The sequence below is a fragment of the Mobula hypostoma genome, chromosome 11 (genome assembly GCF_963921235.1).
Source record: "Mobula hypostoma chromosome 11, sMobHyp1.1, whole genome shotgun sequence".
In the NCBI taxonomy this organism is placed as follows: domain Eukaryota; kingdom Metazoa; phylum Chordata; class Chondrichthyes; order Myliobatiformes; family Myliobatidae; genus Mobula; species Mobula hypostoma.
The window spans coordinates 81280725-81306886 of NC_086107.1; the positions used below are offsets into that span (position 1 = coordinate 81280725).

The window sequence follows — 26162 nt, forward strand, 5'->3', positions numbered from 1 at the left end:
GCTGCCCAATTACAGCCATGTGATCCATGTTACATCTATACTTCGGAATGTGGGAGGAAATCCACGGTCATGGAGAGAACACATAAACTTCGTACGGACAGGTGGAATTGAACCCAGGTTGCAGGCATTGTAATAGCATTACCCTGACCGCTACACCACCATGCAAGGCCGGCCATTATTACATATCCTTAATTGTTCCCGTCTTCTTGAACCGCTACAGTTCTTCTGCATAAGGTGCTCCCTCAGCACTGTTGGGGAGGGAGTACCAGCATTTAGATCCTGAAGTGATAAAGGAATCCTAATCACTCAGCTATTGGTATATCTTAAAATATTGGAATTGTTTGAAGATGAAGATGACCTGTCCTGGGTCCAGTATAGAGATGCACTATAGGAAGGTGTGCTAGGTGTCTTTACTTTATTAGAAGATTCAGCTTGTCACCACTCTAACAAACTTTCATAAATACACTGTTGAAAGTATCCTGACTGGTTGCATCATGGTGTGGTAAGCGTGCAGGAACATAGGAAGTGCAGATAGTAGTGGGCTAATGGGCGCATCCCTCCCCACCGTCGGTAGTTTCTACAAATGCTGCTCTCCGGTGATGGAAGTCAACATCAAAGATCCCCACTACCTGGGGCATGCCATTTTCTCACAGGCAGGAGATACAGAGGCCTGAAGTCCCTTGCCACCAGGCTCGAGAATAGTGATCTCCCTTCACCATTCAGTTCTTGAATGAACCTACACAACCCTCATCACTTTAGCAACACTATGATTATTTTGCATGAAAATGGACAATTTTTGTTCCAAATGCGTTCTTTGATGTGTCTGATTTATGTTTAATGTTTTATTGTGAATGTTGTGTTTCTGAAGCACTGTGCCTGTGTTGCCACTGCAATGTTTTTCTTTGCATCTGTGCACACATGGACTTGTGCAAATGACAATTAACATCCTAACACACATAATGAAAATAAACTACTTTGAAATTAATTCAATTAAATATGTTAGAGTATTAATGGAACTAACATCTTATAGTCCAGAGAATCTGCTAATGCATACCAGATGACCAGATTTTTGTTGTACTTAAAAAGGACAAGAAACAGAATTTATGACAGGAATTGTAGCAGTTCATCCAAATAAAAGCAGGCAGATTGCACCAGCAAAATGCAGCGAATTGAGAATAATTACATCAGTTATGCTGATAGTATCACTTCTCCCTTTTTTTAGAATGGTATCGTTACAGCAAGAGCTGTAATATAATATTGTATAATATATAATACTGTTTATATCCTCTGTGATTTTTTTTGTGGCGGGGGTATTCCTGGGAGAAGAGTTCTGGAAATTAATCTTAAAATTCTAAATGTCCTGTAGACAGCACGTTGTCACCCTTTGGATTAGGGTGTTCTCTAACTGCCCAGTTGCGGGACTGAATGCCAAGGGTCCGTAATACGTATTGAATTTCACAAAATTCCTGTTATGCTTACATAACAACAGATTGCATCTCAGAAGTACTTAATGAGCTATAAAGGGCATGGGTCATACTATTCAAATACCACTTTTGGTCTTCGGGGAGATAGAACAGCCCTCACCTTCCAATTGCGGAGCAAACGATGTCATTTCCGGTTAATATACGTCACAAATGATTTGTTCCGCAACTTCCGGGAAAATGGTGGCGACCATGAGTTAAGAGCGCTGGAAGAATCTGGAAAGGAGGAGAAGGTGGGATCTAGGTGAGGGTTTGGAGGGGAGACGGGGAGGGTGGTGTGTGGAAGAGGATGGGGGTCGGTGAAGCTGGGATCCCAAGAAGCGTTGGGCACCGCTCCATCCCAGGGTCCTGTGGGTCACATGCGGCTGTGACAGGGACCAGCTCGGTCCGGTGGGTTTTTGTCTTTGTGCGGGGTTGGACCAGCCAAGGTTTTGGAGAATCGGCTCCGTTGGGGTGGGGGGGGAGGACTTATCCATCCATCAGCCCCACTGGTATCGATCACACTGCTCAGTGCGGGATGTTTGGTCAGTGGCTTTCAGCTTGAAACTAGTGTGGGTTAGTTTTGCAGTTTGTATGCACTCCCCGATCAAATTGTCGTCAGAATAAGTTAGGGACATTGGCAGTAAGGCAGTCACTTTTTATTGTCATTTATTCGTAGGATGTGGCTGTTGTTTGTCTTAGATAGTTCACGTGAAGGGTCTGGACCAGGAGTTTCCAACCTTTTTTATGCTGAGGAATTTGCGGACCCCAGGTTAGGAACCCCTGGTCTAGACTCAAAACATTTTCCTCCATTGATCCTGTCTGATCTGAGTTCATCCAGCATCTTGCTTGTTGCTCTGGATAGGATGATTCAGGTTGCTTTTGGAAAGGCTTGGGTCTGTTTGACAGTAGCTCATTGTCAGTCTCCTAATCATTAGAATTGAGAATTTAGCTATCAGCACCTCAGGGAGGTAAAAATGAATTTTAGTTCAGTAGTTCCATTTAATATCAGAGAAATGTTTGCAATATACATCCTGAAATTCTTGTTCTTCACAGACATCCAGAAAGCAGAAGAGCCCCAGAGAATGTGACAGTTAAAAAGTTAGAACCCCAAAGCCCCCTACTTACCCCCACACTCTCAAGCAGCAGCAAAGCAATGACTCTCCCCCACCCCCACCTGCAAAAAAGGATCAACACCCTCCACCCACCAAGCAAGCAATATCAAAGCCCCCAATAAGGACATAATCTGCAGTACAACAAAAGCTAATCACCCACCTGATAATTCGACATATAAGGAAATAAAGGGGGAAAGAAGTGTCCCCTTTCACAGCGAGAGCAGAGACGTAACAAAACAACTTGCTGATTTACAGTGTTAAAAATCTGTTGTGCCGCCTCCCCACTGCCCAGAGAATCGGCAACAGTCTCCTCCTCCAGCAACGTGTGAGAGAGCGCGACTTGCCAAGTACAGAGTCTCTAACAGCACTATTCCTGATGTTCTATTTTCTCCTGCGACGTTTCAGTCGGTGGCACCGCTTAGAATCAGCCCGTCCACAGGGCCATGAAACCTTGGAACCTCGAAGGTACGCTCATCTTCTAGGCCGCGTTCTTAGGATATCGAAAAGCAGCCGGTCATGAGCCCCCAAGAGCGAGTCCCACCATGGCAAAGAACCAAAGTCTGAGTGTAACACCAGGTCAGGATCTTCAACGGAACTCCATCCACCCTGAAAAGGAAAACGAGAGACATCAAAGGTAGAAATTAAGCTGTTTTTGTAGGCGAACACAAAGGAGTCTCCGCTGAGTGCCATCATAACTCCGACTCACCCACGTCACCCTACTGTTTGTTTATGCTTGAGATGATCTTAAAATCTTCCATTATATTGAGAGCAACACACAAAATGTTGGAGGAACTCTGCAGGTCAGGCAACATCTATGGAAATAAATAAACAGTTGATGTTTTAGGGCAGAGACCATTGATCAGGAGTGGAAAGGACTGGGGGAAGATGCCAGAATAAAAGGTGGGTGAGAGGAAGGAGGATAGCTAAAAGGTGCTAGGTGACCCTAGGTGGGTGGGAAAGGTAGAGGTCTGGAGAAGAAGGTATTTGATAGGAGAGGAGAATGGACCATAGGGGAAAAGGGAAGAAGGTGGGGCCCCATGGGGAGGGATAGGCAGGTGAGGAGAAGAGGCCAGAATGGCGAATAGAAGAAGAAAAGGGGGAAGGAAGAATAATTTATCAGAAGGAGAAATCAGTGTTCATGCCATCAGATTGGAGGCTACCCAGACCGAATTTGAGGTTATGTCGTCTGTTATATTTAATTTTCCTTCCTGATACCTGAAGATTTTGATCCAGTCTTTTTTCTCATGTCAGGCTGGTGTGTTAATACGTGGCATTATTGCCTAACCGAAATAGAAACTTTCATCCTCTGTCCCTAAATTCAAACCTGTCATTGGTGAGTCCTTGGGTCGATACCAAAAGGGCAGTGTCCAGAAACCAAAGCCAAAGGTTGAAGTCCGGAGATGTCAGTGAGTCCAGAGGTAAAGACCCAAAGATCAAAGCCCCTGGGTCATCTTATCCACAGGTCAGAGGCCCAATACATGAAAGTACAGGCCAGGTTCGAGGCCTGATGTCTGAGAGTTTGGGGCCAAGGACTGGAGGCTCAGAGGCAGCCTGTCCAGGAGTAGGAGACCTGTCTGTGTATGTGAGAGGATGGGTAGGTAGGAGGGATAGAAAAGGAGCTTGTTTTGCTGTTACAGAAACATAGAAAACTTACAGCACAATACAGGCCCTTCGGCCCACAAAGCTGTGCCAAACATGTCCTTACCTTAGAAATTACCTAGGGTTACCCATAGCCGTTTATTTTTCTAAGCTCCATGTACCTGTCCAGGAGTCTCTTAAAAGACGCTATCGTATTCACCTCCACCACCGTCACCGACAGCCCATTCCACGCACTCACCACTCTCTGCGTAAAAAAACTTACCCCTGTCATCTCCTCTGTACCCGCTTCCAAGCACCTTAAACCTGTGCCCTCTCGCGTTAGCCATTTCAGCCCTGGGAAAAAGCCTCTGATTATCCACACGATCAATGCCTCTCATCATCTTATACACCTCTATCAGATCACCTCTCATCCTCCATCACTCCAAGGAGAAAAGGCTGAGTTCACTCAACCTGTTTTCATAAGGCATGCTCCCCAATCCAGGCAATATCCTTGTAAATCTCCTCTGCACCCTTTCTATGGTTTCCACATCCTTCCTGTAGTGAGGCGACCAGATCTGAGCACAGTGTTTTTTGTTTGTTACATGTACATTGAAACATTACACGTCCAGTGAAATGCATCGTTTGCATTAACAATAACACGCCCAAGGATGTGCTGGAGGCAAGTGTCACTACGTATTCTGGCACCAATGTGACTTGACAGAACAACACAGAGCACAGTAAGCGACAAAAGAACAGCAAGACGAGCCCATTCATCCATTCTACCGTCTCATACACATATACAATCCTCTAACCCCAGCACAGACCGTCTTTGGCCTCCAGCCTCCAGGGGACTCGTGGACTTGCAGGCATTGGACCTTCGACTTCCCTAGTGAATTCACAGAGATTCATGTACCTGGGGCTCTGACAGCCGGGTCTCAACTTCTGGGTCTCAATGACAGAAGTTTGATTGGATTTTGTTGGTTTCACTTACTGTATATAAAGGCTTTTTCTTTATCTGCTTATTCCAGATTGAAATTTCTTTAAAATGGCTGAAGGTGGACCTGGGAGAAACAGGCAGCATCCAAATAATTTGCAGGGTCTGTTGAGACTTGCTGTGGAGGCAGGGTCAGTGGGTGACACAGCACCTGAGCTGCAGCCCATGCCAGAAGAGGCAAGTATGACTCAATGTCAACATCAATTTATCATCAAAGTACATACCTACATGTCTCTATATCCTACCCTGAGATTTGTTTTGGAGTAAAAGAAAACAACAGCACAGAAAAAAGCCCTTCAGCCCATCTAATCAATGCCGAACCATTTAAATTGCTCAGTCCCATCAACCTCCACCCTCTGTGCCCCCCCCATCCATGTAGTTATGCAAACTTCTCTTAATCGTTGAAGTCGAAATCGCATCCACCACTTGCACTGGCAGCCCATGCCACTCTGTCACCACCCTCTGAGTGAAGAAATTTCCCCTCATGTTCCCCTTAACCTCTAGTTGTACTGTCACCCAACCTCAATGTGCGAAAGTCTGCTTCCATTTACTCTTTATCTATACCCCTGATAATTCTGTATTTTCTTGAAGGTTTACAGGAAAATAAAGGAATGCAATAGAATTTATGAAAAACTATATATAAATAAAGACTGACAAACAACCCAATGTGCAAAAGACAAACTATATAAATACAAAAATAAACAATGCTGAGAAGGAGAGTTGCAGAGTCATTTAAAGTCAGTGCACAGAATTGGTTTGCCATTGCCGCCTCCTGGGCAGTGTCTTTATAAGTCAGGTGACACCAGCCATTATCACTACACTTCAGAGATTGCCTGATGTCAGCAATCGCACCAGCTGCTCCCAAAGCTTCATGTGACCTTGATGGGGGGGTGCTACACCTGCAGATTAGTGGAAGGAGGGAAGGAGCACCTTTCACTTTTGGTAGAGCTGCATCTCCACCCCACCACCTGACAATGTACAGTACATGTGATAAATAACCTTCAATCTTGATATCTTGAACCTTGATTTTCATGAACCACTGATTATTTAAATCAACTTTCCAAATGTTGACAGACCTTTCTTTAGACTTCAGTTTCCAATATTTGTAGTCTTTTCATGATCCAAAATATGCAGACTGTCTGGACTGGAGTAAAGAATCTGTGGATTATGTATCTTGCTTTTGACCTGCTTAATTAACTGAGTGTTATTTAAACCCCATTGCTGGAGTAACAATACAGGCTATTTACTATGGGTGAGTCCCTGCAGTTTATTGAAAGTTTCTTTCTCCATGTTCCCTCAGCGCAGACAGTGGCTGCAGGATGCGCTATCGGATGCATTTAACGGGCACTTGGATGAGATTAAACAACTCAAAGATTGTCTCGAAATCCTGAAAGAAATGCCTGAAGATGATACTGGTGATGACGAAAGGCGCTGGAATGCACTTGATACAGTGGCTGACTTGTGTGAAAACCTCGACAATGCGGGAGGTAGTGGACATTTTCTGTAAGGCTTCAGAATCAGAATGGGTTATATTTGTTTTGCAGCAACACGACATTCTAAAAAAGCTACATTTAAAAAATAAAGAGCTCAGAAGAGGAATGGCGAGGTTGGGTTCATGGGCTGTTCTGAAATCTGATGGTAGGGGGGATCCCACCATCTCTTTGACCAACTATCGTCAGGAAGCGGGTACAGAAGCATATCAGCGGTTGGGCTGTCAGACTGGGTAACAGCTTTTTCCCTTGGGCTGTGAGACTAATGAATACCCTGCCACTACCGAGATCTTGTCACTAGACAGTGAGCTGATTACTGTACTGTTTACCCTGTGCGGCACACTGCATGCATTCTGAATTATATTTTATTAATGGGTGGTATTATTTTGGTTTGTTTGTGTGATATATGTTTTGTGGGTGCACTGTGGTCCGGAGGAGTGTTTCATTTGGTTGTATATATGTATAGTCAGATGACAGTAAACTTGAAAGTGCTGTTCCTAGAATCTTGAGTGTGGCTCTTCATGATCAGAATTATTATCACTGACCTGTATCTTGAAATATGTTTCATAGCAGTACAGTGCAAGAAGAAAATTACTATGTTACAATATAAAAAAGTGCAAAAGATGAATGGTGAGATGGTGTTCATGGATCATTCAGAAATCTGATGGGGAAGAAATGTTGTGTGTGGGTCTTCAGGCTTGCTGATGTAAGTAATGAGTAGAGTCATGTCCCACATTTATATGTTCCAGTTTTAAAAAGTTGCATTGTCACCACTTTGGGACACATCAAAGCATTTGGAATTTGGCAAAGAGGCTTTGAATCGTAGTTGCTGTCAACCAGTTGGTATACAAGAAGCTGTCACAAACAACTGAGATAACACTCAGGTAGTCTGTTTTAGTGTTGTTACTTGAGCAAGCATTAGGGATTCCCTTCTGTTTTGAAGTGAGTCCACCAACAAAACCCAGGCAGTGTTCAGGCATGGGGTAACCAGTGACTGGTAACATTCACAAACATTGAAATGTGTCAACGACTATCCTAGTCTGAGGATGTCCTAGGGCATCCCACAGCTGTTGCCATATTTCTGGTGCCAACATAGCATTCCAGCTACTCACTAACCCATAATGCTTTTTTAAAATGTGGGAGGAAATCAGAGCAAACCCCCGCAGTCACGGGGAGAACGTACAAACTCTTTACAGACAGCAGCAAGAATTGAACCTGGGACACTGTCACTGTAAAGCAGTATGCTAATTGCTACACTACTATGCAAACTCCGATGTGGCCTGAGTTTCTCCCCCTATTGCCTCAGAGGCTCAGGATCTAGTGTGATTTGTGCTTTTGTCGACACCAGTAGACTGGACTCTGAAACTCAATGGATCCTCAATACTTACTGGCCGTTACACCACTGGCGTTTAGAGCAGCAGTGAAGGTTCTGCACCTATGGCTGTTTCCTGTGCTTCCTTCATCACGTAAGTAGCTTCCTCTTGGTTTTCACTATTGTCAGTCATGCAAGTGGAGATTCAGGAATACTACTGCACTCAGACGTAGAAGAATTCTTCATTGCTGTTTCTGTAACAGGTTTGCTTTATCAGCTAGAGTTGTTAGCCTTGAGTTGAACCCCCAAACCTGGAGGACTGGTGGACTACTCTCAGTGTGTCCTCTGCCCTTTGAGTTGTTTGGCATGGGTGACCTGACCAAGAGCCAAAGCATAAGCCCTGACTCCAGCCAACTTAGCACACAGGCCTCCAAACCCATCAAGGATGTGGTCCACTTTATTTGTGCACTAGGGGAACAGCATGGACCCTGTCATTCAATTGCAGAGAAGGCATAACAGTGGCTATATTTCAGTAGGAGTTTGAGGAGACTTGGTATGTTACCAAAGACTCTGGCAACTTTCTAGATGTACCGTGAAGAGTATTCTAACTGGTTGCAACACTGCTCTGGTATGGAGGGGCCACTGTACATGTCAGAGAAAATTGCAAACTCGGTCAGCCACAGCAGGACACCAGCCTCCCCAGCATCGAGGACATCTTCAAAAGGTGGTGCCTCAAAATGGCAGCATCCTCCAAAACCCAGGATGTGCCCTTTTTTAATTGCTATCATTAAGGAGGAGGTACGGGTGCCTGGAGACACATACTCAACGTTTCAGGAAAAGCTTCTTCCCCTCCACCATCAGATTTCGGAATGGACAATGAACCAATGAACACTACTTTGGTATATATTTCTCTCTTTTTTAAGTACCACTTAATTTTATTATTTTTTCATATGTACAGAATGTGCAAAAGTCTGTATGTTTCAATGTACAGTTGCAAGAAAAAGTTTGTGAATCCTTGGCAAATACCTGGTTTTCTTCATTCATTACTCATAAAATGTGGTCTGATCTTCATCTAAATCACCATAATAGACAAACACAATCTGCCTAAACTAATAACACACAAACAATTGTACTTGTCATGTCTTTATTGAGCACATTGTTTAATACACAGTCCAGGCTGGAAATAGCAGCAATAACCTCCACCAAACGTTTCCTAGAGCTACTGATCAGGGTTGCACAACAGCGAGGAGGAATTTTAGACCATTCCTCCATACAAACTGTTTCAGTTCATCAATATCTCTGGGATACCTCTTCAGGTCATGCCACAGCATCTGAATTGGGTTAAGGTCTGAACTCTGACTTGGCCGTTCCAAAATACTAATTTTCTTCTTTTTAAACTGTTCTGTTGTTGATTTTTGGATCATTGTCTTGTTGCATCATTCAACTTCTATTAAGTTTCAGGTGATGGACTGCTACCCTGACATTCTCTTGTAAGATGTCTTGATACAATTTTGAATTCATTGTTCCTTCAACGATTGCAAGCAAAGCAGCCCAAAACCATAAAGCTCCTTCTACCTTGCTTTACAGTTGGGATGAGGTGTTGGTGTGCAGTGCCGTTTTTCCTCCAAACATAGAGGTGTGCATTTCTGCCAAGAAGTTCAACTTTTGTGTCATTCATCCGTAGCACATTGTCCCAGAAGCATTGTGGAACATCCAGGTGGTCTTTTGCAAACTTGAGACATGCAGCAATGTTTTTTTTTGGAAAGTAATGGTTTCTTCTGTGGTATCCTACCATGAACACCATTCTTGTTCAGTGCTTTTCTTCTAGTGGACACATGAACAGAGACTTCAGCAAGTTCTAGAGATTTTTGCAGGTCTTTTTGCTGTACCCTTGGGTTCTTTTTCACCTCCTTCAGCATTGCACATTGTGCTGTTGGTGTGATCTTTGCAGGACACTCACTGCTAGGAAGGATAGCAGCAATTGTCTATTATTGTGACATGGATGAAGATCAGACCACATTTTGTGAGCAATTAATGCAGAAAACCAGGTAGGTGCAAAGGGTTCACAAACTTTTTCTTGCAACTGTGTATGTAGCTAGAGTGCCTAAGACTTGTGTACAATACTGTATTTGTTAACGTGGAGCAGAGAGCAAGTTTATAAATCCGGCAGGGTGTTGGGAATAGTGAGGGTTCAGCACCACAGGAGGGGTGTGGGACAGGTGGTAGAAAAGAAGTGTAAGAGCAGAGGAGGCGCAGTGTGGGTACAGACACACCCAGCTCTCAGACACCAGGCAAGGTCACCAGACACCAAACAATCGGTTTATTGATCATCACTATATATATATCTCTCATTGTAATTTACAGTTTTTTCATTATGTATTGCAATATTCTGCTTCCACAAAACAACAATTTTATAACATATATATACCAGTGATATTAAACCTGATTGTGATTGTGATTCTGTCAGCACACTGCTGTGAATTTTGAACAGTGAAATGCCATTTTTATACATATGGTAAACTGTAAATTGTTTCAATTCTTTACATGCAAGATCAATCGCCGGTCACAATAGAGGTGTTACAATAGAAATGACAATCTAACAACTGGTGATACTTTGAAGTTAGTAAAGCAATTGTCCCTTAGTTGATGTGTGTGCCTTAGACCGCTTATCAGGTCTCCAGACCCCTGGTGTGCAAAGGGGAAGCTGTGCTTTTCAAAGACCTTTCTTACCTCAGCTGTCTGTACTCTATACTTGCCTAGATATTATGTTAACATTTTGCTTCCTGCAACTTCTACGCTTTGTTTAGACTTCTGTAAGCTGGCTGGCATGCAGCTGGTGGTGAGCAATTTCCTGGAATGTTTGGACCCTGAGCTACGATGGCGAACAGCGCACCTCATTGGGACGTGCAGCCAAAATAACCCCTTTGTGCAGGAGCACGTTCTAAACCTGGGCACAATGCCCAAACTCCTAGATCTTCTCAACAGCGACAACAACGACATGGTTCGAATCAAGGCTCTCTTTGCCATATCATGTAAGTGCTGCTACTCTCAGTGAGATTCTGAGGGGGGTGAGTGCTGTAGATAGGGAGGGAGACCAGCTTATGCAAGTAGTTTCTTTGGTTGTCCCCAGTGTTAAAGAAAACCGTTTTTTCTTGGTTTGCCTATGGATACTTTACAGAGTCACTGTATGTCGCACCACAGCCTCCCCTACTGCCAAAATGAGGCATGGGGCCTCCCTCAGGTTGGAAGAACAACACCTTGTCTTCTGTCTGGTAGCGTCTGACCTGATGGCATGAACATTGATTTGTCTAATTTCCAATAATTTCTCCCCCCTCCCTCTTCTCTTCTTTTCCATTCCCCATTCTGTCTCCCCTCTTACCCCCTCTTGTCTCCTCACCTGCCTACCACCACCCTCCTCCTTCCCTTTCTTCCATGGTCCACTGTCCTCTCCAATCAGATTCCTTCTTCAGCTCTTCACTTTACCACCTATCACCTCTCAGCTTCTCACTTTATTACCCCTCTCCCACCCATCCATCCTCACCCTCAATTGGCGTTACCCATCACCTGCCAGCTTATACTACTTCTCCTTCCCCCACTGCCTTTTTATTCTATCGTCTTTCCCCTTCCTTTGCGTTCCTGATGAACGGTCTCAGCCCCAAAATGCAAATTGTTTATTTCTCTCTATAGATACTGCTTGTCCTGCTGAGTTCTTTCAACAGCGCACCTCAGAATCTGCAGAATCCCTTGTGTTACTGTTAGAGAAGGTCATTCAGCCCTTCAATCCTGCCCCCCATTCAATATATCATCATGTCTTATGACCAGAGTGCAGAAGACAACAAACTGTACAAATACAAGAAGAAAGAAATAATAATATAAATAATTAAACAATAAATATTAAGAAATGAGATGAAGAGTCCTTGAAAGTGAGTCCATTGGTTATGGGGTCATTTCAATGATGGGGCAAGAGAAGTTGAGTGAACCTTTGGTTCAAGAGCCTGATGGTTGAGGGGTAATAACTGTTCCTGAACCTGGTAGTGTGAGTCTTGAGGCTCCTGTACCTTCTTCCTGATGGATGCTGCTTTCCTGTGACAGTGTTTCATGTAGATGTGCTCGGTGGTTGGGAGGGCTTACCTGTGATGGACTGGGATGTATCCACTATTTTTTGGTAGGATTTTCTGTTGAATGGCATTGGTAGTTCCATGCATCAGAGTTTCAGGTGTCATTCAGAATCTCCACAAACTGCTAAGGAATTGAAGGCACTGCTAGTCCTCAAAAATTATAACACAGAACTGCTGACCCTCTCCATCTCTGATTCTCCAATGAGAACTAACTTCACAGTCGTAGATTCATTTCCCTCCAAACTCCCACAAGCAAGGGCCAACTTCAGGATTAGAAAGGAGGGGCAAGCAGTATGGATGGGTTTTGAAATAGGGTCCCTCAACAGAAAAAACCCAAGGATAAAACAACTGAGCCTGAGGCTCAGGCTGCTGATGGGACCTTGCTCATGGGTCAAAGCCTGATGTTTGAACAGTTCAGTTTGGGTGGTGAGCATGACGCTGCTTAACTTCTGGAGGAAGGAATTGTAAATCCTGAGTTTCTTTGGGGTAGAAGAGGTGCATTGAATTATGAAGAGCTAAAAAGAGAATTATCTATTTTCTTTATTAATGGGATTGGAAACAAGTGCAGTAGTTCTAAAATTATTGGAAGGATGGCAGAACCTCACAATGTTGTGCTGACCTACTCCAGAATCGATCTAATCCTTCCCTCCTACACAGCCCGTAACCTTCCATTTTACCATCCATGTGTCTACCTAAATGTCTTTGTTATATCACCTTTTATGACCACCCCCTGCAGTGTGTTCCAGGCATCCAGTACTGTCCATGTAAAAAAAACCTACCCCTGATATGTCCCCAAACTTTTCTCCACACACCTTAAATGGATGCCCTCTGATATTAACCATTGCTGCCCTGAGAGAAAGACATTCTATCTATGCCTCTCAAAGTCAAAGTAAATTTATTATCAATGTACGTATATGCCACCATACACTACCCTGAGGTTCATTTTCTTGTGGGCACTCACAGTAGAGCAAAGAAATATAATAGAATCAATGAAAGACTGACAAATGGTCAATGTGCAAAAGAAGACAATCTGTCAAATATAATAATAATAATAATAGTGATAAATAAATAAATAACATTGAGGATATGAGTTGTAGAGTGCTTGAAAGTGAGCCCATAGATTGTGGGATCAGTTCAGAGTTAAGATAAGTGAAGTTATCCACACTGGTTTGGGAGCCAGATGGTTGTAGGGAAATAACTGTTTCTGAACTTGGTGGTATGGGACCTAAGGCTTCTGTACCTCCTGCTGTGTCCTTCATTACTCCAAAGGGAACCTTTCCTTGTAAGACATGCTCCCTAATCCAGACAGTTTCCTGTTTTATCTCTGGGAACGGATGTGGATATCTGAACAGTGGGTCCGCGTGTTTGTGGCTCCATGCTGCATTTGGAAATCTGACCGTGTCTCCTGCAGGTCTGGTGCGTGAGCAGGAGGCTGGCCTGCGGGAGTTTGTTGACCACGACGGTTTCTCGGTATTGATGAGGGCCATGCAGAGCAACGTTGAGAAGCTGAAGGTGAAGGCCGCGTTCCTGCTGCAGAACCTGCTCATCAACAGCCCTGAGCACAAAGGTCAGAAACTGCCATTTAAACCTGCTGTATTAAAATCCACAATGAGTTGCCATTAAAGAAGCTGTCATATTAAGCCACTGCATTAGGGAAAAGGATGAGCAAGGCAAGGGTGCCGGTTGGCGTGGGGGTTGGAAGGGGAGGATTGGGTTTGACAGGTTAGCAGGGACATGTTCTTGCCAGTACCAATGTGCTATGATTAAGATTAAGATGAGCTTTATTTATCACATGTACATCGGTAAACATTGAGTGCGTCAGCGACCAACACAGTCCAAGGATGTGCAGGAGGCAGCCGGCAAGTGTTGCCATAGCTCATTAACCCTAACCCTTCTTTGGAGTGTGGGAGGAATCCGGAGCACCCAGAGCAAACGCACGCAGTCACAGGGAGAACGTACGGACCCTGATTGCTGGTGCGGTAAAGCATTGTGCTAGCTACTACACTACCATGCTGGGGTTTTAACTGTTTTTCCTTCTCCTGTTTTATTCTCCTTCCCTGCTGAAGGTGGTGTCTCGTGCACGGATGCAGTTCCACACCAGCTGAATTTTGCCAGTAAGTATTGGCAGGCTAATCTACCATGGGTGGGGGTGGGGAGGCTGCCTTTTACCTTACTTTGATCCTGCCCTTACTTGTTCCATGTACAAAGGTTCAAGGGTTCATTTGTTATCAAAGTATACAACTCTGAAATTCTCCTCCTCTAGGTGGCCATGAAACCAAGAAAGAAAAGGAAGGCATCAACCCCTAAATCCTCACTTACCACACAAAAAAAAGAAACTGTACAGGCACATCAACCCCCAAATTCACAGCCCCCCCCCGCACAAAAAAATAGAAAGATTGGGTGAAAAACACAGAATATAAAAATCTATAAGGCACAGAAAACCTGAGTGATATTCTCCAGGCACAGTGGCAGGCTCTCCCCTCTTCAGTAGCAGAGCGATCAAAAGGCTGGCAGCCGGCAATCGCCTTCCGCTTTCACCTCCATGCTTCAGTCTCCCTCGTTGCTTTAATTGGTGAACGTCGGCTTGCACCCCATTCTGCAGTCTGCTCACCATGAGGTTCACCCACGCTGCCTCTGCATCCTGGAATTCTCCTGGAGACTGCAGAACACTGGAACACCCAAACGATCTCCAAACAGCAACTCACAGGTTCCAACAATTCCAGAATCACATCCAAGACGAAAAACAAACATAAAAGACATTAAGAAGTGAAATATATATACATGGAAACATTATAGTGAATTGTATCGTTTGTGTTAATCAAATCAGTGAATGTTGGACTGAACAGCCCGCAAGTGTCACCACATTTCTGACACCAACATAGCATGCCCACAACTTACTAACCCTAACCCACACGTCTTTGGAATGTGGAAGCAAACCCATGTGCTCACAGAGAGAATGTACAAACTCCTTACAACAGCAAACAACTGGACTGTAAAGTGATGTGCTAGCCTCCCCACTTAGCAGCAGAATTGCTCTGCATGGGTTGGAGTATTCCCAATGAACTTCCTTTAACCCTGGATGTGCTTTGATGAAGTTAGTTATTCCTCTCCAGCTGCTTCCTGCCTGAAGCAACAAGACTAGTTATTGTCTCTGGAACTTATTCTGGCTTCTTCCACCTTTCTTTCCATTCCAATGAGGGGTTCATGCTGGAAACAACTGATTCAAGTTCAAGTTTAATTATCATTCATGAATCAGACAAATGAAACAGGGTTCCTCTAGGTGCCAGGGTACCAACAGTCAGACACGGCACAAGGCACGTATAGCAGTAAACATACAGCCACAACAAATACACATAGCCCAAGTCCCTGCGTGACATGTTCTGTCAGTTGATGGTGCATGAGTGTTATCGACAAGCACTTGCAGTACTCAGCACTCTGCAGACGAATGTGCGCCACAAACATGCAATCCAGCTTGTTCTTACACTGAGCGAACGCTGGAGGACAGCACCGGTGGGAGGGGCCAGATGGGTGCAGTGCCAAATCACTCTGGCATCTCCCCTTGTGCACTGCTGCAACAGGCAAACTTGTGGCATGAGGCTTTGTTCTCAATACAACCAAGGCAATGCAGTCTCACCAATAAACTAGTGAACCAGACTTGCAGTATTTTACCTTAACGATGACCAACAGGGTCTTGGAATTGCAAGAGAAGCTCGCTGTTAGACTGCACACTTCCTTCACACACCAATTCTGATGCCTTTCTGCAGCAGGCAGCAACACGGTTCCACTAAGTCCAACATTGTCTTGCAATCGTAAAAAACATGTTTTTAAAAAAAAGACAAAAATACCTCTAGTTGGCCCTGGAGAGGCCACTGCGTCCGAGCACATGCCATCTCTCCATGATTCCTGTCCAAGATTCTGCCTGATCTGCTGAGTTTCTCCAGCATTGTGTGTTACTCCTCTTTTACTGCTTTTCTCCATTGCAGAGTTATAACTGACTTCTAATTTCTGTTTCTTCAGCAAGTGAAGAAGGGTATAGCTGCATACAGCAAGACCCAGACAACATTTGGACATAGGCTACTAAGTGGTAAATAACATCTGCACCAAAAAAATGCTAAGCAAAAGAGACACTTGCCCATGATATTCAATGGCATTACAGTGCCAAGTTCCCCACATGACAAGCGACTCAAATGAATTAGCTACCTAAGTATTGTGGCTACAAGTGTAGGGGCCCCAACATCAACGTGTCCAGAGTTCTGGATTTTGGGGTCCTGTCATTGGCAACTATTGGGATCAATACTGAAGACTGAAGCCCTAAAAGTCGAAGACTGAAGTCAGTGAGTCTGGAAATCGAGGCCAAATGGCCAAAGCCTTGGGGAAGTTGGAGACCTGATGTCTGCAAGTCTGCTGGAGGCTTGTCTGTGTGGATGTGTGTGTGTGATTGAGGAAGAGGAGCTTGTTTTGCTATTGTTCTGCTATACATAGTGGGCATGGTATGCTGGTGTGGAATGTGTGGCAGCACTTGAAGGCTGCCCCCTGTACATGCTTTTCTGTGTTGGCTGTTAACTCAAACAAGGCATTTCACTGTTATGTTTTGATGGACGTGCGATAATAAATCTGAATCCTAGAATGCCTCACTGATCCTTGGAAGTCCTTTCACCATCAACAAGGAGTGTGATGAAATAATTTCCACTGTACTGAAAAAGCACCTGAAAATCTCGACACAGAATACCCTCTTACTTTGTGTGCTTCCACCACTGCAGCTACTCCGTGTATCACCCCACAGTGTGCACTAAAGTTGTATGTTGTATCACAGCCTGTATGGAAACTCCAATGTCCAGGGGTGGGAAAGTCTACAAAAAGTGATCGAAACAGCACAGTCCTTCACAGGCAAAGCCCTCCCCACCATGGAGTGCTGTCATAAGAAAGCAGCATCTATCATCTAGAAGCACCACCGTGCTCCTTTCTCACCACTACCATCGGAGAAGAGGGACGGGGGCCTGAGGTCCCACGCCACCAGGTCAGGGACAGTTATTGCCCTTCAACCATCAAGCTCCTGGATCAGCATGGACAACTGCATTCAGTACAACACTGAGCTGATCTCATAACTTACAGACTCACTCTCAAGGACTTTTCAATCCCGTTCTCAATATTAGTTATTTATTTAAATGCTCCATTAGCTGTTTCGGTCTTTCTTTGTCAATTCTATTGTGTTGTTATATTTTCTTGTAAATACCTGTAAGGAAATGGATCTCAAGGGAGTATATGGTAATGTATACATACTTCGATAAACTTACTTTGACTTTCAGTTACTTGCTTGGGTCACTCCTAACAAGACCTCCCAAACCCATAATCTCTGCAACCCAAACAATCTAAGGTTTCAGATGCAAGGGAATGCTGCCATCTGCAGGTTCCCCTCCAAGTCGCACCCCAATCTGTTGTAGAAATTTACTGCTGGAGCCAAATTCTGAAACTTATCTACTGCTTCAGTAGGGCATCAATCGTACTGGTGCCCAAGAAGAGCAAGGTGAGCTGGCTCAATGACTATCAACAATTCTGCTGGGATGACGTGCTTTGAGAGGTTACTCGTGGCTAGAATTAACCCCCTTCTGAGCAGAGACTTGGACCTGCTGAGATTTATCTACTGTCACAACAGGCCTACAGGACTCACTGGCTCTCTACTCAGCCTTGGAACACCTAGCCAACAGCAGTGTTTATTGATTACAGCTCAGTATTCAACACTATCATCCCCTCAGTACTAATCAATAAACTTTAAAACCTCTGCGACTGGATCTTCGTCTTCCTCATCGGGAACTCAAATACGGATTGGAAGTAACATCTCATCCTTGCTGACAATCAACACTGGCTCACCTCAAGGATGTATGCTTAGCCAACTGCTCTCCGCTCTCTGCAGTCATGACCATATGGCTAGGCATAGCTCAACTGCCATCTATAAATCTGCCGATGACAGAACTGTTTTTGGCAGAATCTCAGCTGGTGACGAGGAGGCGTACAGGAGTGAGAAAGATCAGCTGGTTGAGTGGTGTCACAGCGATAACTTTGCACTCAAAATCAGTAAGACCAAAGAATTGATAGTGGACTTCAGGAAAGGAAAGTTAGAAGAACACACACCAGTCTTCATTGAGGGGTCAGCAGTGGAAAAGGTGAGCAGTTTAGTCTTCCTGCGTCAACATCCCAGGATAAATCCTGGGCCCAATGTGTTGGTGCAATCACAAAGGCACACTAGTGGCTATACTTCATTCAGAGTTTGAGGAGGTTTGGTATGTCATCAAAAACTAGCAAGTTTCTACAGATGTACCGTGGAGAGCAATATGACTGATTGCATCACTGTCTGGCAAGGAGGCTCCAATACACAGAATCGTAACACGCTGTAGAAAGTTTTAAACTCAAACCAGATACATCATTGGCACTAGCCTCCCCACCATCAAAAACGTTTTAAAAAGACAGTGCCTCAAGATGTCAACATCCATCGCTGAGGACCCTCACCGTCCAGGACATGCCCTCTCATTACTACCATCAGGGAGGAGGTACAGGAGCCTGACGACCCGCACTCAATGTTTTAGGAACAACTTCTTCCCCAACACCATCAGATTTGTGAACAGTCCCTCACCTTTTGCTCTCTTTTTGCACTATTTGCTTTATATGTACTTACTGTAACTTCAATTTTCATGCCTTGCAATGTAAAACAACAAATTTCCCAACCTATGATAATAAACCTGATTCTGATTCTGGGCTCTCACCAAAAGAACACTGTCTCATTCAGGTGGTGCCTTGTCCTTGACACCTCAATCCTGAAAAAAAGAAAGCATTAAATTATGTTAACTCTGCAGGGGCAGTCTCAACAGTCAGTTAGGATCTGAAGAAAAACTGAAATTACTCCAAAATTTGGAGGATTGCTGGAAGAACTGAGATGGATATTGAATGTCTTTTTTTTCATCTGTGGATATGCCATATAACCATGGACAAAATATTCTGCTTGTACAGAGCTCTGATAAAGATGGACTCTGATCTCACTCTGGCTCGTACACTGCACTTTCTCTGTAGCTCTAACACTATTCTGCAGAGTTTTTCCTTGATGTACTGAAGAATGCGTGTGTGGATCGCATGCAAACAAAAGCTTTTCAGTGTATCTTGGTACATGTGACAATAATAAACCAATGAGTCTTTGAATTATTGAGAGAAAGGATTAAACTAGGCTTGGCTTGACCTCTCAAATCCCCCTCCCCCCTCCACTAATGGAAAGTCACATGGGGATCTTGGTCAACATCATGTGGTTTGTAATTTTAGAATAGCCTGCCAACACTTAGACTGGGGTAATGTGTTCAATTTATGAGCTTGGTTTGTGTGGAACTGCACTGCAGCTTGGGCTCAGGACAAGGAGGGGTGAAGGAAACAATGAGGAACACACACTACTTAATACCCTACTCCCAGCAGTCCAGGTGACAGAGAGGCAGTTCCCTGTAAGAAAATGGAACGAGTTCAGCTGGAAAATAAAGACTTTTCAATAAAGTATAGCCAAGACCTTGACATCCTCAAAATCAGAAATCCATCAATAAAGAGTGTGCTTTATTCCTTCTACAGACGTTCTCTGCTCAATGGGAATGGTGCAGCAGCTGGTGTCGCTCATACAGACAGAGCATGATCCCTTTCATGAGCATGTTCTGGGTGCACTGTGCAGGTGGGTGGACAAATGCCTTCCTTTCCAGTCTCTCAACTATTGCGTCTTTTAATTCTGTAAGACAACAAGAGCAGAACTGGGCCATTCAGCCATCAACTCTGCTCTACCTGTCTGATTTTTTAAAACCCTCTTCTGCCATTTTTTATTATTCATCTCTCACTCGACGTCTCAGTACCCGCCTTTCTCACTGCCTCCCTTTCTCATGCGCTCTCTCCCTCATTCTCATGCTCTCTGTCTCCCTCACGCTCTCTCTTGCTCAGTCTCTAACCCATTGCGTACTGCATTTCAATATCTACTTTCTGATGTACTGCTCCCAGTAAGAGGAAAGGCTATGTGTAAAACAGGATTATCACTCTGCTTACAAATTACTGTATGCCTCTTTCCCTTGCAGCCTGGTGACCAACTTCCCTGGTGGAGTCAGGCAGTGTCAGGAACCTGAGCTGGGCCTAGAGAATCTTTTAATTGAGAGATCACGGATGCTGAAAGACCAAGAGGAGTTTCAGGTGCATAAATAATTCTGAAACTGGTCAGATAGATGGATACTTTATTGATCCCAAAGGGAATTACAGTGTCACAGTAGCATTACAAGTACACAGATATACAAATATTAGAAGAGAAATAAGAAAGAGTAAAAAACAAGTGACCTCAACAGGAAGGGGGGGGGTCATCACTACCTCTGCTATAGCTTGACTCATTATTGAGCCCAATGGCGAGGGTAAGGATGACATCATATAGCGCTCTTTAGAGAAGCACAATTGTCTTAGCCTATTACTAAGGGTGCTCCTCTGTTCAGCCAAGGTGGCATGTAGAGGGTGGGAAACATTGTCCAGAATTGACAGGATTTTCCACAGGGGGTCATTTCTTCTACCACAGCCTCCAGTGTGTCCAGTTTAACAGAGCCAGCCTTTCTAATCGTTTATCGAGCCTGTTGGCATCACCCATGTTGATGCTGACAGTAAATCAGTTATTAATATATCCATAGAAAGGACAAAACTGCAGAATAAGTATGGGATGTTTGGAACATAGTACAGGACTATTCAGGCCATAATATTGTGCCGACCTTTTAACCTATTCCAAGATCAATCTAACTCTTACCTTCTACATAGCCCTCAATTTTTCTATCATTTATATGGTTATATAAGAGTCTCTTAAATGTCCCTAATGATTCTTCCTGTACAGCCACCCTTGGCAGGATGTTCCACACAATCGCCACTCAGTGTGGGGAAAAAACTTACCTCTGACATCCTCCCTATACTTTCCTCCAAGCACCTTAAAATTATTCCCCTCTCCTATTAATTATTTCCACCCTAGGAAAATGTCTCTGGCTGTCCATTCTATCCATGCCTCTTATCAGCTTGTACACCACTATCAAGTCACCTCTCATTCTCCTTTAGTCCAAAGAGAAAATCCCATCCTTTGAGTACGCAGAAAGGACACAGCCTGTGGGGGCCCTGGAGTTTTCAATGCACAGTACTGTTCTTCTCTTTAGGCTGGTGCTGACTGCTGTATTCCTTTGTTATTTTTGATATTAGTACCACCATTCTGTGTTTTGCCAGGAGAATAAATTGCAAGTCACTAGCTCTAATGTCTTTGGAATGTGGGTGTAAACCAGAGCACCCAGAGAAGGCCACGCAGTCACAGGGACAACGTACATACACCTCAGAGACAGCGGCAGCAACTGAACCCCGACTGGAGACTGCTGGCGTTGCAACCGCTATCATACTGATTAGATTGTACTTTTAGCCTTTTACTCTGCCTCGAAGCTGTTAATCAGTAATAATCAGAAGCATTCATGTCAATAATGAAAACATACCCTCCATTTTCAGTTCTCATCCTCCTCAGACTCAGAGAGCTTGGGTGGAAGGGACTGGGAGAAATTTCAATTGCATTTAACAATGAGATTAAAGATTAGTTGTATTTGTCACATGTATGTCAACACGTATCCTGAAATACATTATTTGTGTCGATATCTAACACCGTGCAAGGATTGTGCTGGGAACAGCCTGAAAATGTTGCCATGTGTCTAGTGCCGAGTGAATTTATTAAGGGGAACAGAGAAATGGCAGACGAGTTGAACAGATACTTTGGATCTGTCATCACTAGGGAAGACACGAACAATCTCCCAGATATAATAGTGGCCAAAGGATCTAGGGTAATGGATGAACTGAAGGAAATTTATATTAGGCAGGAAATAGTGTTGGATAGACTGTTGGGTCTGAAGGCTGATAAGTCCCGGGGACCTGATGGTCTGCATCCCAGGGTACTTAAGGAGGTGGTTTTAGAAATTGTGGATGCATTGGTAATCATTTTCCAATGTTCTATAGATTCAGGATCAGTTCCTGTGGATTGGAGGGTGGCTAATGTTGTCCCTCTCTTCAAGAAGGGAGGAAGGGAGAAAACAGGGAACTATAGACCAGTTAGCCTGATGTCGGTGGTGGGAAAGATGCTGGAGTCAATTATAAAAGATGAAATTACGACACATCTGGATAGCAGTAACAGGATCGGTCTGAGTCAGCATGGATTTATGAAGGGGAAATCGTGCTTGACTAATCTTCTGGAATTTTTTGAGGATGTAACTATGAAAATGGACAAGGGAGAGCCAGTGGATGTAGTGTACCTGGACTTTCAGAAAGCCTTTGATAAGGTCCCACATAGGAGATAAGTGGGCAAAATTAGGGCACATAGTATTGGGGGCAGAGTACTGACATGGATTGAAAATTGGCTGGCTGACAGAAAACAAAGAGTAGCAATTAACGGGTCCCTTTCGGAATGGCAGGCGGTGACCAGTGGGGTACCGCAGGGTTCAGTGCTGGGACCGCAGCTGTTTACAATATATATTAATGATTTAGATGAGGGAATTAAAAGTAACATTAGCAAATTTGCCGATGACACAAAGCTGGGTGGCAGTGTGAAATGTGAGGAGGATGTTATGAGAATGCAGGGTGACTTGGACAGGCTGGGTGAGTGGGCGGATGCATGGTAGATGCAGTTTAATGTGGATAAATGTGAGGTTATCCACTTAGGTGGTAAGAACAGGAAGGCAGATTATTATCTAAATGGAGTCAAGTTAGGAAAAGGGGAAGTACAATGAGATCTAGGTGTTCTTGTACATCAGTCACTGAAAGCAAGCATGCAAGTACAGCAGGTAGTGAAGAAAGCTAATGGCATGCTGGCCTTCATAACAAGGGGAATTGAGTATAAGAGCAAAGAGGTCCTTCTGCAGCTTTACAGGGCCCTGGTGAGACCACACCTGGAGTACTGTGTGCAGTTTTCGTCTCCAAATTTGAGGAAGGACATTCTTGCTATTGAGGGAATGCAGCTTAGGTTCACAAGGTTAATTCCCGGGATGGCGGGACTGTCATATGTTGAAAGATTGGAGCGACTGGGCTTGTATACTCTGGAATTTAGAAGGCTGAGAGGGGATCTTATTGAAGCATATGAGATTATTAAGGGATTGGACACGCTGGAGGCGGGAAGCATGTTCACGCTGATGGGTGAGTCCAGAACCAGAGGCCACAGTTTAAGAATAAGGGGTAGGCCATTTATAACGGAGTTGAGAAAAAACTTTTTCACCCAGAGAGTGGTGGATATACGGAATGCTCTGCCCCAGAAGGCTGTGGAGGCCAAGTCTCTGGATGCTTTCAAGAAAGAGATGGATAGAGCTCTTAAAGATAGCAGAATCAAAGGTTATGGGGATAAGGCAGGAACTGGATACTGATTGTGGATGATCAGCCATGATCACAGTGAATGGCGGTGCTGGCTCGAAGGACCGAATGGCGTACTCCTGCACCTATTGTCTATTGATATAACATGCCCATAACTCACTAACCCCACCCCTAACCCATAGGTCCTTAGAATGAGGGAGAAGAACTAAAAACTCCCTACATTAAACCATAAGACATAGGAGCAGAATTAGTCCAATTGGCCCATCAAGTCTGCTCTGCCAATCTCTCATGCTCAATTATTATCCCCCCCCAATCCCATTCTTCTGCCTTCACTCCATAACCCTTACTAATTAAGAGCCTATCAACCTGCACTTTAAATATACCCAGTGTCCTGGCTTCCACAGCCATCTGTGACAAGGAATTCCCCAGATTCACCACCCTCTGGCTAATGAAATTCCTCATCTCAGTTCTAAAGGAACATCCTTGTATTCTGAGGCTATGCTCTCAGGTCCTAGACTCTCCCACTATTTGAAACACCCTCTCCATGTCCACTGTATCTAGGTCTTTCAATATTTAATGGCTAGTTACAGACAGCAGTGGGAATTGAACTCTGATCTTTCCATCACTGTTGCTATAAAGTGTTACACTAACAGATAGGATACTGTGCTGCTCAACATTTAGAACCACAGTGTTGTGAAATGCATCGTCTTTCAGAGAAAGAGTGGAAATGGAAGGGGCAGTGACCTAACAGTGAGGAAAAGCAATGAATCCTGTCTAATTTGACTTGCAGGAAGAGTTGGAATTCTGTGAGCAGCTTCTCCGTGTATGCTTCAACCAGCCCGAGGAGAATGGGATGGACCGGTGATCCGAGATGTCTTTGAAGAGGTTTCTTACACTGCATTGTTGGAAAGAATTTATCCAGCCTTTCAAACAGCTTCCTGTAACTGCAATCTGTAAAGCTTTGGAAGCCTGGTGCATTGTGAATCAGCTTGTGTATTACACATATTGGGGAAAAAGGACTGTTTACCAGATATTTATTTCAGTCTTTTCATGTTCCTTCAAACTGTCTCACCATCCCAATGTTACCCGGTCACCCTATCTGTTTATCCTGTGTACAGCTTTCTCCAGTCAGTAATGACCAGTTATTGAAGATAAAAATACACACAGCAATCTGTCTCAATGTCCCATCGTTTCCCAGTCACCGTCTTTTTATTCTGTGTACAGCTTTCTCCATTTAGTGAAGATAAAAATACACACAGCAATATGTGTCCACCACAGTTTACAGTTTGTCATTCTCTGTCCACCATCTCTTTCTCTGCATCTGTTGTTTTTTAGGACTAAATCCCAGTGAGGGAATTGGAGATTTGTTATTATCACTGGCTGTCTTCTTTAGAATCCCAGACTCACTCGACTAACATTGCAATCTAGCTGTCTTGACGTTCCTGGTGTCGTGCCAGGGAATGTACAGTTTATTTCTAAGGAACAGGAGGTGCTGATCTCATGCTTCTGAACTAAGACACAAACTCCTGGGCAGTGAACTGGCTGAATAACTGCCAGGTTCTTTGACACTGCTGTAGCTTCCGCTGTGAATTTCCCCATAGCCTGAGGTGCTCAGAACAGCAGTGCTCCAAAGGAAAATTAACTTGGGAGGGAAGGTGTGGATAAGTGTTTTTAAATTAGAGCAACACACACAAACTGCTGGAGGAACTCACCAGGCCAGGCAGCTTCTGTGGAAAGGGGCAAACAGTAGACATCTTGGACCGAGACTCTTTATTCCTCTCCATAGATGCTGCCTGACCTGCTGAGTTCCAACAGCATCAAGTGTTTTTGTTTTTTAACTCTTCTCTTGCACAAGTATTATAATATTTTAAGATCTGTACATCTGAAAATAATGCAAGGGGAGAAGAGGCCTGAGTGTAACAGGGCAGTTCATTAGACTGTTTGTGGTTGCCAGATCGGTACCTGTGGTGTTACTGAGAGTTAGCGGATTGACTTAACTTTATACCTGCAGTCTTTGGGTCAGTGGAGCTCTGAAGGGCTGCAGAGATGCAAGGAAGAGGCCACTTGTCTCTTGAGCCTGTTCAGCTGTACAGATCATTAGTTGTGTCAGTCTTTTCTACACATCCATTAATATCTTGGAGAACTTCCGAGCTGCTGTTTGTGAAAGTTGTCCAGCATTCTGTGCACTGTATTTTACATTTCAAAGCAGTCATTTGAATATAGTGGTTATTGTGCGTAAGAACCTGGAAGGCACAACTTTCAGATTGACCCCAGACTGTAGCAGGCTAGTGTCATCTTGTGAGATCCTTGTTCCTGCTTCAAGGAAGATTCAGTTTCTGTAAAACATTAAAGTGACGTTTGACCCCGTTGACTCTGTGGGCCTCTTTTTTTCCCTTTTGTTGCTACCAAGCTGTGTGTGTGTGGGGGGGGGGGGGCGGAATCCCTCACTACATTTATATAAAACTTAGCTTTGGACTTGTTGGGGGACTTTGGATCCAGTGTTGGAAGTTGTGGTTAGGCAGGCCAACTCTGTCTCAGTGGGCCAAATGGCTTTCCTATGTTCCAGAAATATTCCCTGTATATATTCTGTGTAAACACAGAAAGATGATGAAAGGGAGAAGACCATACTGTGCTCATCAATGTAGCTAACGTGCACTGTGCAAAAGTCTTAGGCACACATATACACAGTTCCTATAAAAAGTATTCACCCCCTCCCCCCCCCCCGAAGTCTTTG

The 26162-nt window shown here is 44.1% G+C and overlaps 1 protein-coding gene across 7 annotated transcripts; it reads left to right on the plus strand.

Moving 5' to 3' along the window:
* Positions 1–1604: 1604 nt before the first annotated feature.
* hspbp1 (HSPA (heat shock 70kDa) binding protein, cytoplasmic cochaperone 1) lies at positions 1605–25816 on the plus strand. Of its 7 annotated transcripts, XM_063062355.1 has the most exons (10): positions 1664–1725; positions 2981–3209; positions 5182–5324; positions 6448–6634; positions 10757–10981; positions 13479–13634; positions 14134–14181; positions 19667–19763; positions 20155–20266; positions 24219–25816. In XM_063062355.1, exons 3-10 carry the CDS (start codon positions 5199–5201, stop codon positions 24291–24293), a joined length of 1026 nt encoding a protein of 341 aa, XP_062918425.1. In that variant the 5' UTR covers positions 1664–1725; positions 2981–3209; positions 5182–5198; the 3' UTR covers positions 24294–25816. The 7 variants fall into 7 exon arrangements, with proteins under 7 accessions (XP_062918424.1, XP_062918423.1, XP_062918428.1 ...); XM_063062354.1 differs by lacking the exon at positions 2981–3209 and having other exon boundaries at positions 1605–1714; XM_063062353.1 differs by lacking the exon at positions 2981–3209 and having other exon boundaries at positions 1620–1725.
* The last annotated feature ends 346 nt before the right edge of the window (positions 25817–26162 follow it).